Source organism: Triturus cristatus, chromosome 3_1, assembly GCF_964204655.1.
Source record: "Triturus cristatus chromosome 3_1, aTriCri1.1, whole genome shotgun sequence".
In the NCBI taxonomy this organism is placed as follows: Eukaryota; Metazoa; Chordata; class Amphibia; order Caudata; family Salamandridae; genus Triturus; species Triturus cristatus.
The window spans coordinates 800,589,043-800,602,564 of record NC_140583.1 but is presented as its reverse complement, the minus strand read 5'-3'; the positions used below and the strand labels follow the sequence as shown (position 1 = coordinate 800,602,564).

Genomic DNA, 13,522 nt, shown 5'->3' with positions numbered 1-13,522 from the left:
TTGTCCTTTAAATAAAAGCCCGGGAGATACTAAGGTTCCGCTTATAGTAAACATCACAAACTTTACATTCAACTCAATCAAACATTTATAAATCGCGGCAGATCACCCATTAGAGTCTTGAGACGCAACTAGTTGGAGCAACCACCCTTCCAGTGACTCCTGATTAGGGAAAGAGAGAAAGTCCCCCATATAAACAGTAGGGCCTTCTTTCCTTCCTTTACCTTAAGAGCCGAACCCTCAGATTTCCTAGCTCCGCATGCGAGTGGCTCATCCATTTCAGGTATTTTGATTGGATTCTGACACTAGCAGCCCTGTCTTTTAAACATTCCTACAAATCGCGACATGCAGCCTAAAAGCCTGAAGTATGTGAGCCACTGACGTATGGACCTGTGAAAGTAAACCCGAGAGCTTTTGAGAACACGGAGAGTTGGCCCTTCAAGTAAAGAGGAGAGGAAGCCGTGCCTTTAAACAAGAATCGGAAAAAGCATGTCCTCTCCTTTACATCTGGAACAGGCCATAAGATAAGCACGCGTTTCAGGCCCTTGGAATAAAGAGCGAGCAGAGCAGACCCATACATAATGGGCAAGGTGGCCTTGAGTTCTGTCTAAAGAGCAGGCCAGAGCCCGTTGAACAAGGTCAGGGACCACCCGACTCCTCAAATTCAGGCCGCTTCGGTTAAGAGCAGGAGACATCACCCCTTGTCTGCCAGAGCGTCTGCTTTACGGCGCATGGAGAGGTTGTAAATACCAGAGCAGGGGCCGGTCCCTTTCAGGGTGGAAACTGGGAAGAGATGCTTCGGAAAACAGGTTGTTCCAATAAATAGCGGGCTCGGTCCTCGAGCCGAGGGAGCCTCGCCTCGCAGCTGCCGAGATACTTCCTACCTCCGATAGGTCTCTGAAGCGCTCTCCAGGGGGTGGCACTTCCACAAAGAGGTCTCAAATTAGTAAGGAATATCTTTCAAACTCAGTTCAAAGGCAGAGTGTCATTTTACAGTAACTATTCTTCTGATGTGGTAGCAGTGTCCCCACTTCTGCCATATTAGAAATGCATTCACAGCGCGGCGCGGTGGGGGCTGTTCTCACAGCTGGAAGTGTCAGATTCAGTCTCGGTGTCTACGTACTCGCGGAGCCTCCCAGATTGCTTAACCTCTTTCAGAGGGTGGATTGGGGCATCCCATTACGAGTGGCTATGACTACATCGAAAAGACTGAAGTCAAAACTGACCTTAAACAGGCTTGAGGTTAAAAAGGTGCCTCTCACTAAACCGTTTCTATAAAACAGGTTAACAACTATGTCAACGCTTCTCTGAGACCCTATTTCTCAAGCTGGTCTGAATATAGCTGTCTGTAGAGGAGAGTTGGCAGTTTCGCCGATTTCCACTAGATGGCGCTGTTGCACCGTGCACCTCCGTAGACATGTCGCACAGCCCATAGTGCTCACAGATGCTTTCTGTTCGGCTACAGGAAAGCACTGGAGGCTTGACTTGTGTTGTCCAAGAGAAACCTGTCCAAATATGAGGCTGTTGAGACTTAACACTCAGTCATAATTGGGGGCGCCTAATAGTACAATCATTATTAGAGGCGGCAGGTTATATGGCCATTTTGTGTCAGATGTTAAAAATGTTTCTTCCTTAGTGAAACTCGAGCAAATATAGTAACAAATCCCCCCCCCCCCCCTTCCCAAATTGCAGTTTTGCCTTCTTTTAGCGCCGTAAGTAGCAGGTGTTACTAGGTGCAATTTATCTGTGCCCCATTTACCGCTCGCAGAAGTACGCAGCGTTAAGTCATCCTGGCAGGCCTTACATACAGGGAGAGTAGAGCGGCCGCCTTGAAAGGGGACCACCTGCAAACAGTCTCGGTGTGCGCACGAGGTCACCGCTGAGGGCGCCCCCTTTACCAAGCATGAAGCAATCACTCTGTACACACATGTGCCTTGATTTAACGAATAGTGACATGCATGAGACCAGCTTCAGGAACTCATGAGATCTAATCCTTGCTGGACATTTCTACAAATCAATCTCGGGATTGAACGTATTGTATAGTAGTAGGATAAAGTTTTATACTAAAGTAATGAATGACAGTTTATAACGGCACAAATACTGTCGCACACTTCAGCTTGACTATACCATGCCATGGTTTGGATTGGCCGCCTTGCAGCCGGGCACCAGGGTATTAGCCCGTATCTGCATCTCTTCTGCACTTCATTTAGACTTGACTGAACGCACAGGCCGGTTCTCGATGCACTTGGATGTGGTAGCACTTGCTTTGTTCGGATAGTTTCACCTTGTGTAGGCATTGGTAATACCATTCAGCATGGAAACTGATGACGGCAGTAGGTATGTTCTGGGGAGAGACGTGGATGGCCATATGATAAAATGCCCTAGTATGCGGACCTTTAACAAGCCGCTTTTATATCGCAGATGCAGTGGGTGCCATATTTTACCTCCGGTTTAAACCAGAGAGTCACAGATAAACTATTGTCCAAGAGTTAACAGTTGTCCACTTTTAGGTTAGGTTTTTCATTCTAAGAGCTTGGTTTTTGTAGACCTGTAAATCCGTGTGAGGAACACCATAAACATGTGTGACATGTGTCAGTGCAGTAGGCGCACTGCTCTCGAAGACTGGTGCTCCTGGCATGGGTTCAGCCTTTACTTCACCAAGCAAGTCCTTACTTTGCTTTACAAGCCACTTCCAGACAAGGTGCATGAAATATGCCGGTGGTGTGTGCCTACCAAAGACTCCTAGTCTCTCACATGAACGGGATGGCTCTGCGGGAGCAATGATTGCCGGAGTATGGCTTGCATGTAGGAATCTTGACTTGGTAATCGAGTAATGAGTCTCGGAGCGTGTTGAGGGTATTGGGTAAAGCATGACCTAGGCAGAAGTGCACAGTGAGCACAAGTTTACCATCTTGTTCTGCCATCTAGCAGAAGATATTCTAATGTAGCTGTGGGGGGAGAAAGGTATAGTTGTTGGACGCTGGGGCATCTGATGGTCTGTTTGAGCCTTGGGCTTGAGAGGGGCCTATTTTCTGAGCTTTCAGTAAGAAGATTATCTTTGAAATTGCAATGGTGGGTACAGACAATGTCATTCGGCAAACAATGTACTTGTCACTGAGCTTTAGGTCAAAGACCAGCCCATGGAATTAGTCACGGGGGCAGAATGACTAAGTTGCTGGTCTCAGTAGGTGGCCTCTTTGACTTTAACCTTGTTCCTAGATCAAAATTTTAATATATTGATTTATCATTGAATGTAATAAAAATGCACAATAATCCAAAAATCAATGAATGGATGCGTGGAACGCCAGATTTTAAAACTTTATATTCAAATATTTTACTTTCATACACATTAAATTTATAGCTGAACAACACTTATAGTTAATCAAGACGAAGAAAGAGGATAGAAGAAGCTAACACACACAAATTGGAATGATAAAAAAAATGCACTACGTATCCTACAAAAATTGCAACATATAGTACACAGTGTGAAAGTCTTTACAAATTATTTTGAACTATGCATGAGAGTGTGCATTATTGATGAATCATAGAGCAGATGGTGATTTGGTTATTAAGCAGAAGCGGCATTATTGTAACACGGAGGATCCACATGTGATTCACTTGTTGGGCAGCAGGACAGAATATGCAGCCTTTTATTGGGCTGTGGTGTTAAGAATTGACTGCTGGCTAAGTTGTGTTTGTTTTCATCTTGTGACAGTTTGTCTGTATCTTGTAACATGTTCTGTGTCTGCTTTGTTTGTCCTTTGTTTTAAACTTCCAGGCCGAACCTTTTTGCACTTCGCTAGTTGCAATCTGTGCATCTTATTGCTTGCCTACCAGCTCCCCACCTATGCTCACGGGAATTACTACTCCTATATCTTTCTTTTCTTTTTGCATAAATTATTTTTCCCTATGAGCCGATTCCTCTTTCTACAGCCTAACTCCAAACTGATGAAAAGCACCCCCCACTCCCCACCAGCAGCAAGGTCATTTGTCCCTGGCAGTGTGGGGAATTTTATTTTGAATATTCTGAAGACAGTGGGTGTGCAAATATGTGCACTGACCTCTCAAGCCTTGCCAAGTGTCCCTTTGACACACACCTACCTAAATATGTCTGATACATTTTCTGAAAACTCAACAGAGGTCCACTGTGGGGATACTCCTAAAGCGCCTACATCAGAGATTGCTCTTGGGAAGCCTCTTTTCAGCAGGAGCCTCTGGCAGAGAAGTAACCAACTGCTGATCCTCGCGCCGACGTTTGGGTTTTCTGAAAGTCATTGTCTTAGAAGAACAAGGCATTTCTGCTGTTGCTCATCTATACATGAGTCCTGCCTACCTCACTGTGGTCTCGCACCACATCTGTAATGTACTCCTCCAGCTACCATGCTTTTGTGGTTTCTCAGGGAGTGTGTAGGAAATGTTTGAGGGGGCAGGACATTTATTTTTATCCACTTTATTTCACCTGCCCGATCCTCCTTTACTCATCCCAAACAGCTGTCCACTGCTTCACAGCTGTGGGCCTATCTCCGCAAACTGCAGAATGTTGGATGACCCCTGACTGGACAAACCGTCCTCTTCCCTTCTGACTGTTGGATATGGAGTTTGACTGTTGGATATGGAGTTGCCGACCCTGCATTTTCTCCAATCCAGTCCCTTGGCCCCCCTAGGATGTGAACTGATACTTTAACCCCTTGCATGCCCGCCCCTTTCCCCGCCCAGTGCCGCGCCTTCCATTAGCGGGCGGAGTTCATGACGAGCTGGACTCGTCATGGGCACAGCGCCACCGCAGCCCATGACGAGTCCAGCTCGTCATGGGCACTGAAGGGGTTAATGTTATGATTCCCTCCGAGGCGCATTACAGATTAGCACCAGGTAATGATATTGCGATGGGTCTGGTCATGTAAAGGTCTGCAGATCCCATTACTTACCATTCATCTGCTCATTTGCCTCGGACAGTCACAGTGGAATGATGCACCTTACTGGGCTTAACGAAGAAAAGGAAGGATTCAAATGCCTTTTAAAATCACCTCTCCTAAAATCCACATTTTAAACTTGACTTATCTGCCCCCTCTTAACTTGGTCTTTATCACTGCACATAGTGCTGCTTCTATAACCCCTCTTGCCTCTGTGACTGCCCACTGATGCAGGGTATTTAAACTCACCCCCCCCCCCCCCCAGTATTTTACACTCCCCAAAAAGACACATACAACACGAATAAACCATTTTTTAAAGTATATGTTGTTTTTCTGTACAAAAACATTGCTTTTGTGGGCGCCATACACCTGATAAATGTAAGATTCACATAAATCTTGCCAAATATACATATATTTTATAAGGACTTGTGTTTGTGATATTTTATAAGGAATATACTTTACATTTGCCAGAAAATGGCAGAACTTTCAAAACGATCATTGCTCCAGCCCAGAACCCATTCAGTAATTTGATAGCCAAGCATTAATGATTGAAGGGTCAAACCCACTTGCATGAGTCTCAAACGATAAACTAAGATGACAACCATGCCATTGTGCTTGAGTGCCTATATACCCACATTTTAGGGTGGATCCCTGGCAACTGTTAGTAGGCACCCAGTCCTGGACCGTCAACCCCCCTTCACTCCTCTGCTCTTCAGGTTGGGGGCACAAAGGCCAGAGTCACAGACTTTCCCCCGGCCCTGTCTTGTTTTCCAGGAAACTGCCATCCCTCTCAGAGGCCCATGCTATGGGCAGAATTGTTCATGCAAGTCCCTTGTGTTAACCTGTGAGATGTAAAGCTCCCCAAATGTATTAAAATAGAAATTGGTGCAGTATTGACCTTGCCTGCCACAAAGGTAACCATGGCCACTATCATTAGACTTGGCCCCGTCAGCTCTACTGTGGAAGCAAATTACATCAGTGTCTCATTGAAGAGCTGTGTCCCCAAACTGACAAAAGAACCCCTCTTTGTGGAACATGTTCTCACCCTGTATAAAACTTGTGGAGAATTCATCTTTTGAGAGGGCCTACTAAGGCAGCAAAGAAGGAATTAAGCCTCCTGACTGACATATTAGGAGCCCTCAGGCATACCTCACCACCCCAATGCTTCTTTGGGATCATGGCTGATTACACCCCCAGGAGATAAATACGTTTTATAAGAACTTAAAACCGAATTCAGCTCGTCCACTTTCAAACCCGCCATGTTGTTGCCACCTAAAGGAAAAAAACATGACTGAATGGCCAGATACCCAAACCACCTGCATCATGAAAAACTATCAGAAGAGATGATCAACAGCCGAACTCAATGAATCGTGGCAAATCGGGATGTATGCAAGTCTTTTAACCATCTGAATTCCACCTACAAAATCTCTTAACGTCCTGTGGCTCTAGTCTCGCCCCTGCTGCTATAATTGCTGCCAGTATCCTTAAGGAGTGTTTGGTAAACTGTCTTGGGGGGGGGGGAACCCTGCCCTCTCCAGTGCCATTGAGCATACCGCTGCAAACTGAGAACGGGAAAGGGGCTGAGGCCTTTATGAATAAACAGATTTCACTGCTGTGAGTCTCTCCACGTAAAACTTAAGGGCTGCAACGAGGCAAGAAGGCTGGTAAGGGGCAGCTCGTACGGTGACCCAATGTATGTTACCCATCCGGGTAGTTTTTGAATGCTTAAACTAGACCCTCACCGCTTCTGGCCTAAACATGAGCCAGTTTTTGCAACCTGCTATGGCCATCCCTTTTTGCTCTTGCCTACATCTCCCTAATGTAAAACGCTTCAAGGCAAGAGTAAAAGATGACTTCAAGAGAGACGCTGAAGTCGCAGAGGGGTACTGGGAGCAAGTTGTCCATTAAATGGGATAAGTTCTGTTTATAAATAGGCCTCCACTTGTGCTTCGAAGCTCCCTCAATGCAGTAACACCCAACCAAGGATTTCCTTATTTTAAAATTATTGGTGTGACAAGTCTTCTCCTGCAGCTTATCGAAAAATGCAATTGCTGCAAACTGTCTATGCACCCCGCCTCCCTCAAGTCCTCCATGGATGCTGCCCATACCTCTTAAGAAAGACTGATCCTCAGTACAATCCCTTCTCACATATGCAGTGTATGGACCCAGCGCACCCCAATAGGCTTTCTTGTTTTTTGGAGCTGGAAATACTGTAGTGAGCATTGGTAAACTAGGGCACCAAGATTTTAAAGTTCTTCTGGAAAGTGTTAATGTCCTTTGCTGCTGCTGTGTGATAGTTCTTCTGGAAAGGAGTCGTCTTTTGCTGCTGCTGTGTGATAGTTCTTCTGGAAAAGAGTCGTCTTTTGTTGCTGGTGTGTAATTGTCTGGAATTCCTGCATCTTGGAGCGAGAGAAAGCATCAGCATCTTTATTCGTTATCCCTCCTTAACAGTAACATAATGTTGTCTTTGAAATAGTAGCACCAGCCTCTTAAGGAACCTAAACACCAGCTTACAAGATACCGCCTGGTTATTGATCGCATCCACCATACACATGCTGTTTGACCAAAATCTAACAGAGTAGTCCCGGAGCCACTCTCCTCAAATGTGTAAGGCAATTAAAGTTGAGAGCAGCTCCAAGCATGTGACATTCATGACCAACCCAGACTCATGCCATGCCACTGGGCAGTGACGCATGCACAAGTCTGAGTCCAGTATTGCACCAAAGCCTACACTGCCTGCAGCACCTATAGAAGACCATTGAAGTCTCAAAACTGCTCTTCCAGATTGTCAAATCTTGAGGCATTCAGCACATTAGTGAGTCATTTTGGTGAGCTTTTGCCCGGACCTGGTTAATGTGTGGCCAAAGGGGAAAACCTACAATGTGAAATTAATTTGCCCTACTGGGATCTGCAGCTGTTCTAGGGTAATTTCTCAGGTCTCTAAGATGGAATCAGAGGCAGATCTGAAAGCCTCAACTTAGTCAAGGGGAAGCCTGCATGCCCCTGGATAGTTAATACATCTATGTTCCCAGAAATGTGAAAGCTAAAGTCGCCCAATTGTTTTCTCTGTAGCAAGGAGGGCCCAAGCATGTCCATCAGAGATATAAATGTGCCCAGAGCCTTACTGCATTCCTCAATCCTGGGTGGAGGGAGAGTGCAACAAACAAGAAATCATCAAGGTAGTGAATGTTTTTTTTTAATCAGCAACCTGGAGAAAAACACTTTGTAAAAAGACACTGTGGTACTCCAAGTGAGATCAGAACACTGAGCAGCCAATCGGTACGCACTAATTAAAATGAAAGAGCTGAGAAACTCAAATTCCAGAAACCTGAAGTTCTGAGGATGAACTGGCAGCATCCTAAATTGGATTCAATATCCGGGTTAGCCTACCACAACCACTTACCTAATTGCTGTTATTAAATTAATGCTTTTTTCAAAAGAGTTGGATTTAACTGAGCACAACTCTGGTTAATTGCATTATTTACTGAAGAACTTCTCAGGGGTGATAGGTTATGGAATAGCCTGGAAGTTACTGGATCCTTTTTTTTTTTTTTGCTCTATCCTCAAAGGGGAGCAGACAAAATCATTACATGGAGGGGGTGGAAAAAGGACAACTACTATGTCTGGTAAAAGCTACTTTAAGATCCTATTTTGGCTTCATTGGGTTTAGTTAAGAGAATGTTGGTTCTTCACCTTTGACTTCACCTATTGGGATCCGGAAAAACTGTGTAAATCCTAGTCACTTTTATGTGCCCCTTACACATCAAGGGATGCCAATTACAACAAGATTTCAATTTTAAGTGGGGATTTAGAGTTTTTTGTTGCAGTTTTATATAGAGTGAACTCGAGCTAAAGTTATTGGAGCGCTTCACATGAGTGACAGTTACATTACACAAGGACACATCAATTTTTTCTTGTAGGCATGGGGAAATTAAGTGATTTGCCCTGAATCACAGGATGTTGAGTCAACGCTGACTCAAACCTGTTTCCCCAGTTCCAATGTCACCACTCTGGCTGTTACGCCACATCCTCTTCCCTTTATTTTGTAAACAATGTCCCCGTTTTTCCAAGCCTTTACTTCTGGCCATCTTTAGATTTTATGTAATAATTACATTTAACCTCTCGGTGGGAAGCGAGGCCATCAAATCAGTGGACTTGTATGTAGGTACATGTTAGTGTAGTGGTAGTACACTCCTTCCTATTGACAGCCCACCATATTCCTTTTTTGTCTACCTCCCTCCACCCGCCCCCCACCCCTCTTGATGGTTTGTGCCTGTGGGGCATGTTTTCCAAAAAGACATTAGATGTGCGGTCCCATCACAAATTACTATTGCCAGCCCTCTCCAACTTACAATCTGTCATACTGTGGCCAGGCATTCCCCCAAAAATGTGCCCTGATAATTTTTTTCCTTGTATTCCACCACATGTGCGTCTACATCTGGATCTAGTCACCAGGAATGGAGTGATATGCAGCAAAACTCGGTAACCAGTTTGTCAACTTATTCTGAACCTTGGGTGGGTCTTCAAATCCCATTACTTTCGATTCTTCTCCCTAGGGGGATCTACCAGTTGAAGCAAAATGATCAATTCTTGCCATGAGTCACGGAAAAAGGAGGGAGACTGATGTCTTGTAAATAAATCCCCTCTCAGGTTCCAAGTATTAAACCTGATCTGTCCTGTCCTTTCTTATCTGGTGTGTGGTCACTTCTGTAACCCTTTTATGTCTGTTGGTGTGACAGCTCCCCAATGCAGTGTCTTTTAAGCTCAGCCGGTGTGTTATCTACAAATATAAGTGAGACCAGGGGTCAAATAGTTGCTCAGAAATATATTTGCAGAATTTCGGCACCATTTGGTAGTGAGCAACTTAGCTTTTGTGCCATGGGATGGAGGACAAACTAGAGGATGTTCCACAGATTTAGATATGCTCTAGTTGTTTGTTCACATATAACCTGGTTATTTGGTCACGTGACAGCAAATGAATTAATTGGTGAGCAGTACGACAGTGGATGATGTAGTTGTGAGCTAGGGAGGGGAGTAGAATCTAGTTTTTGGGTCATAAGGCAGTGGATGAGCTATTTGTTGGGCTATGGCTCTAATAAAAGTCCTGTTGTTGGGCTTTATGGGTAGAGCCATTTAACCTTTGAGTCACAATGCCTCAGTTGCTACTCTGTGGAGCAAATACAGCATAGGGTGACCTAGTTGGCAATAGAGCAGTGAGTGACTTAATTGTTGTCATTCAATAGTCGACCCTGATATTGTTTGATGGAGTGGAACGTGCTCTAGTTGTTGGGGTAGACAGTGACCAAGTTTTTGGGTCATGTTACGGAGAATGTTCAAGTTGTTTGGCCATATTGGCGAGGAAGACCTTCATGTTGGGTCATGGGGCAGAGAATTGACTACTTGCTGTGGCACATGGCACCACTTTATTTTATTTGGGACAGAGGCTTCCGTAGTTTTTGGATGATGCAGTTTACTAAAATAGTAGGAATAACTCTGTTTTTATATAAAGCTTGGTACCCCAGTTTTCTCTTTTTTCGCACAATGAGTAACAGCTTTTTTCTGTTGTACATTTTTGGAAGAATGAAGATCTGTGTCGGTCATGCCGGGATTCGAGCTGGCAACCTATAGGTTCCACAAAGGTGTCAGCAGTGAGTGCTGCACTCACAAAGTCACCCCGCCAACCTGAATGGACCATTGGCCAGTGGATGACCTCATTGTTGTTGATGTATGGGAGAGAGGCTCACACTGCTATGAGACTCAAGATAATCTTGATTTTCAGTCTTGGAACAGGTACTTACTTAGGTTTTAGATTCACATGTCAGTGTACAGCCTATTTCTTCAGCTATGCAGCAGAGACTATGCAGGTTATATGAGGACATATTACTTTTCCATGGGACTGAGGCAGCCATGATCATTCAGCTTGTGGGACATAAAAGGTATTTCATTATTAAGACAGTTGTATTTTCTACAGAAGGGGAAAGAGGATAAAGCATTCAGTTAAGTAGTGTGTCAGAGTAATACATAGCTGTTGGTTCTTGGGGCAGACAAACGTGACCCTGGCATGTTAGTCCCAGCTTTACCTCTGCCTCTATTAATATAGATATTCATTTTTCTTCATTATCAGGTGGGCTTCAGCTGTTTGTTCCCACATGCCCCTTGACAATTTTCGAGCTCAATGACTCTATGCGTGATTTCCCGCATGGGCTGAAATAGTCTTTGACAGAATACACATGGTAGTGTGTGAACTGTTTTTCTTTATTACAGACCAGTAACGGTGGAGGGAGCTTAAGTGATTACTCTTCCTCAGTCCCGTCCACTCCAAGCACCAGCCAGAAGGAGCTGCGGATTGACGTCCCTCCCACTGCCAACACCCCAACACCCGTCCGTAAACAGTCCAAACGCCGTTCCAACCTCTTCACAGTGAGTATCTTGCCCAGCACCTGCACAGCCTTCCCAATGAATACCCTGTCTAATGCTTGTGCACAAGAGTTCAAGGGGCAAACAACTTTGAGTATGCCAATTGCCATATACCCATGAACCACCCCTGTGCCGACCTTTGCCACTTCGTATCTTACCTGGTAGTTACTTGTACCAGCTCACGTGCAACCTCCGGCTAACTCTTAACATTTATCTTCCCACATCATTTGTACTGTTATTGCAGCCCTAACTGGTTTGCTATCTACCAAATATTGCTGATAACAGTTGTGATGTGCCTGTGCAGCCCTGCTACCAACCAAGTGTCAACAGCTGTACCGGTGTCTATGCAGCCTTTCTACTGACTCCTCTAGCTGCTGTCTGTTTAAAGCAGTGCTATCACTTGTATTCCTTCCCAGTAAGATGCCTTCTCAATACCTGTTCATGTCTTTTCCTGTGCCTTATGCAGTCGCTACAGTAACCTGTCTGTAATCTTTCCTATCTTTTCTACAGGCAGGGCATGCCACCTAATACCTGTTTGCTGAATATTTGAACAAAATGACCTCACCTTGCTTCCAAACTAATCTTTGTCCTTAAGCCGTGTTTGTCAATTTACAGTCTTTTTTTTCATGTGAGGTCTGGATAGCATGTCTTCTGAAAACCTGCACAGACCTTGGCTTATTTTCCAAGTGGTTGGCACAGACTACATTTAGAAGCTGTAAAGTACCCCTTCAAAAATCATTCTACAAATATGTTTATTAATACCCAAGGCTGTATGTGCCTGTACTCGTTGATAAGTCTAAAAACTCCTCCCAAGCATCTCAGCCCCATGCAATGGCCTAACTAGGCCACGCAATTGGCTTACTGGTGATCAGTATTACAATATATTTTTCTTACTTTCGCACTGACACTCGTCTCACTGATGAGTGTAAGATAAACCAAGGACCAAGACTGAGGTTTTGTTTCTTTCTTGGTGTGCCCCCAGCTATATCTGGCAGTTGAAATTCCTGAAAATTACATCCGATATTTCCAGACTGAGTGCAACTGGTAACAGGTTCAAATATAACTTGAACTTTACTGCAGTCAAAAATGGATGACTCGCATTGACCGTGCGATAGAGGACTCTTGCAAAACTAGAGTACACTTTGCTCTCGTATCAGTGTAAACATTTGCCCACCTTCAATGTGCAAATTTGTCTGCACTCTGATTTATTTATGTTTTTGCACATTTTGAGGGCAATGATCTACCAGGAAGTTGTATCAGCATGCTGTACAGATAAAAACACAATAGAGATGCACAATGTTCCTTAACAAGAAAAGGCACCTAATAGCATCACCAGAAAGTAACAAGAAACTTTCCAGGCGGGGTTCCATCAGGTTTGGCAATCAATGGTGTAATTACCTAAAGACATACAAAGGCATGCTAACATTTGGGAGCTCTAATGATCAGGGCTGGTTGCACTGACAGTGGGATCAGGCTTCAGCATAGGATGTCTGCGGGACGGAAGAAACCAAACTCTTTAAGAATCTGAGCTTAGATGAAAGAATTAGAAAGTTGGGACAGCAAGGAAATGGTTGACGTGTTGGGGTTGAGGAGGGAGGAACATGTGAGCTAGATTAAGCAAAAGGAAAATATAGGCATAAGGGGAAATTGGGGAAGGTGAAAAGCCTGGGAAAGGCATTTTTCCTGCAGCATATGGGATGGTCTTCTGATGGTCTCTGGTCCAGTGGAAGGATGGAGGGGCAGCTTTGCCTTGTAGTTTGATTTTTTTAATGTCTGATGATATTTAGAAAAGAATGAAAGCATTCACATGAACTTCCGTAGCTCCATTTTGTGTACACTGCAGTACTTGACCAAATATGAACTTTGAATATCAAGGGGTTACAACAATTTCATTGTCAGAATCGTGAGCCAAAGCCCATCACTGACAATGTCAAGAGTCACCGCTAGATAGACAAATGGAATTTTGTGTTTTAGCTGAGCTGGAACTGAACTCCAAGAGTGATCTCTTTGTCTAAGTAACCAGGGAGACACGCGTGTTTAAACATTTCTACTTTTCTTTGTCACTGTAAATGGATTTGACTTTTGTCTGCTTTGTTGTCTACTCACTTGAACTACCTCCTCCGATCCTCTATATGGCTTCTCTCTAAATTTCTCCTGTTGCATTAGGTTTTTAGGGCACAGTATTCTCATCACTGCAG

General features: G+C 44.3%; 1 protein-coding gene across 5 annotated transcripts in view; it reads left to right on the top strand.

Moving 5' to 3' along the window:
- Positions 1–13,522, top strand: part of AGAP1 (ArfGAP with GTPase domain, ankyrin repeat and PH domain 1) — a 1,249,585-nt gene that overhangs the window by 677,242 nt on the left and 558,821 nt on the right. For 4 of the 5 annotated variants that reach the window (XM_085645106.1, XM_085645103.1, XM_085645105.1 and 1 more), the window contains exon 8: positions 11,172–11,327. The exons of the other annotated variant lie outside the window; for it this stretch is intronic. In XM_085645106.1, coding sequence (XP_085501232.1) covers positions 11,172–11,327 — 156 coding nt within the window. The remainder of the gene's footprint in view (positions 1–11,171; positions 11,328–13,522) is intronic. 5 annotated transcript variants of the gene reach the window in all.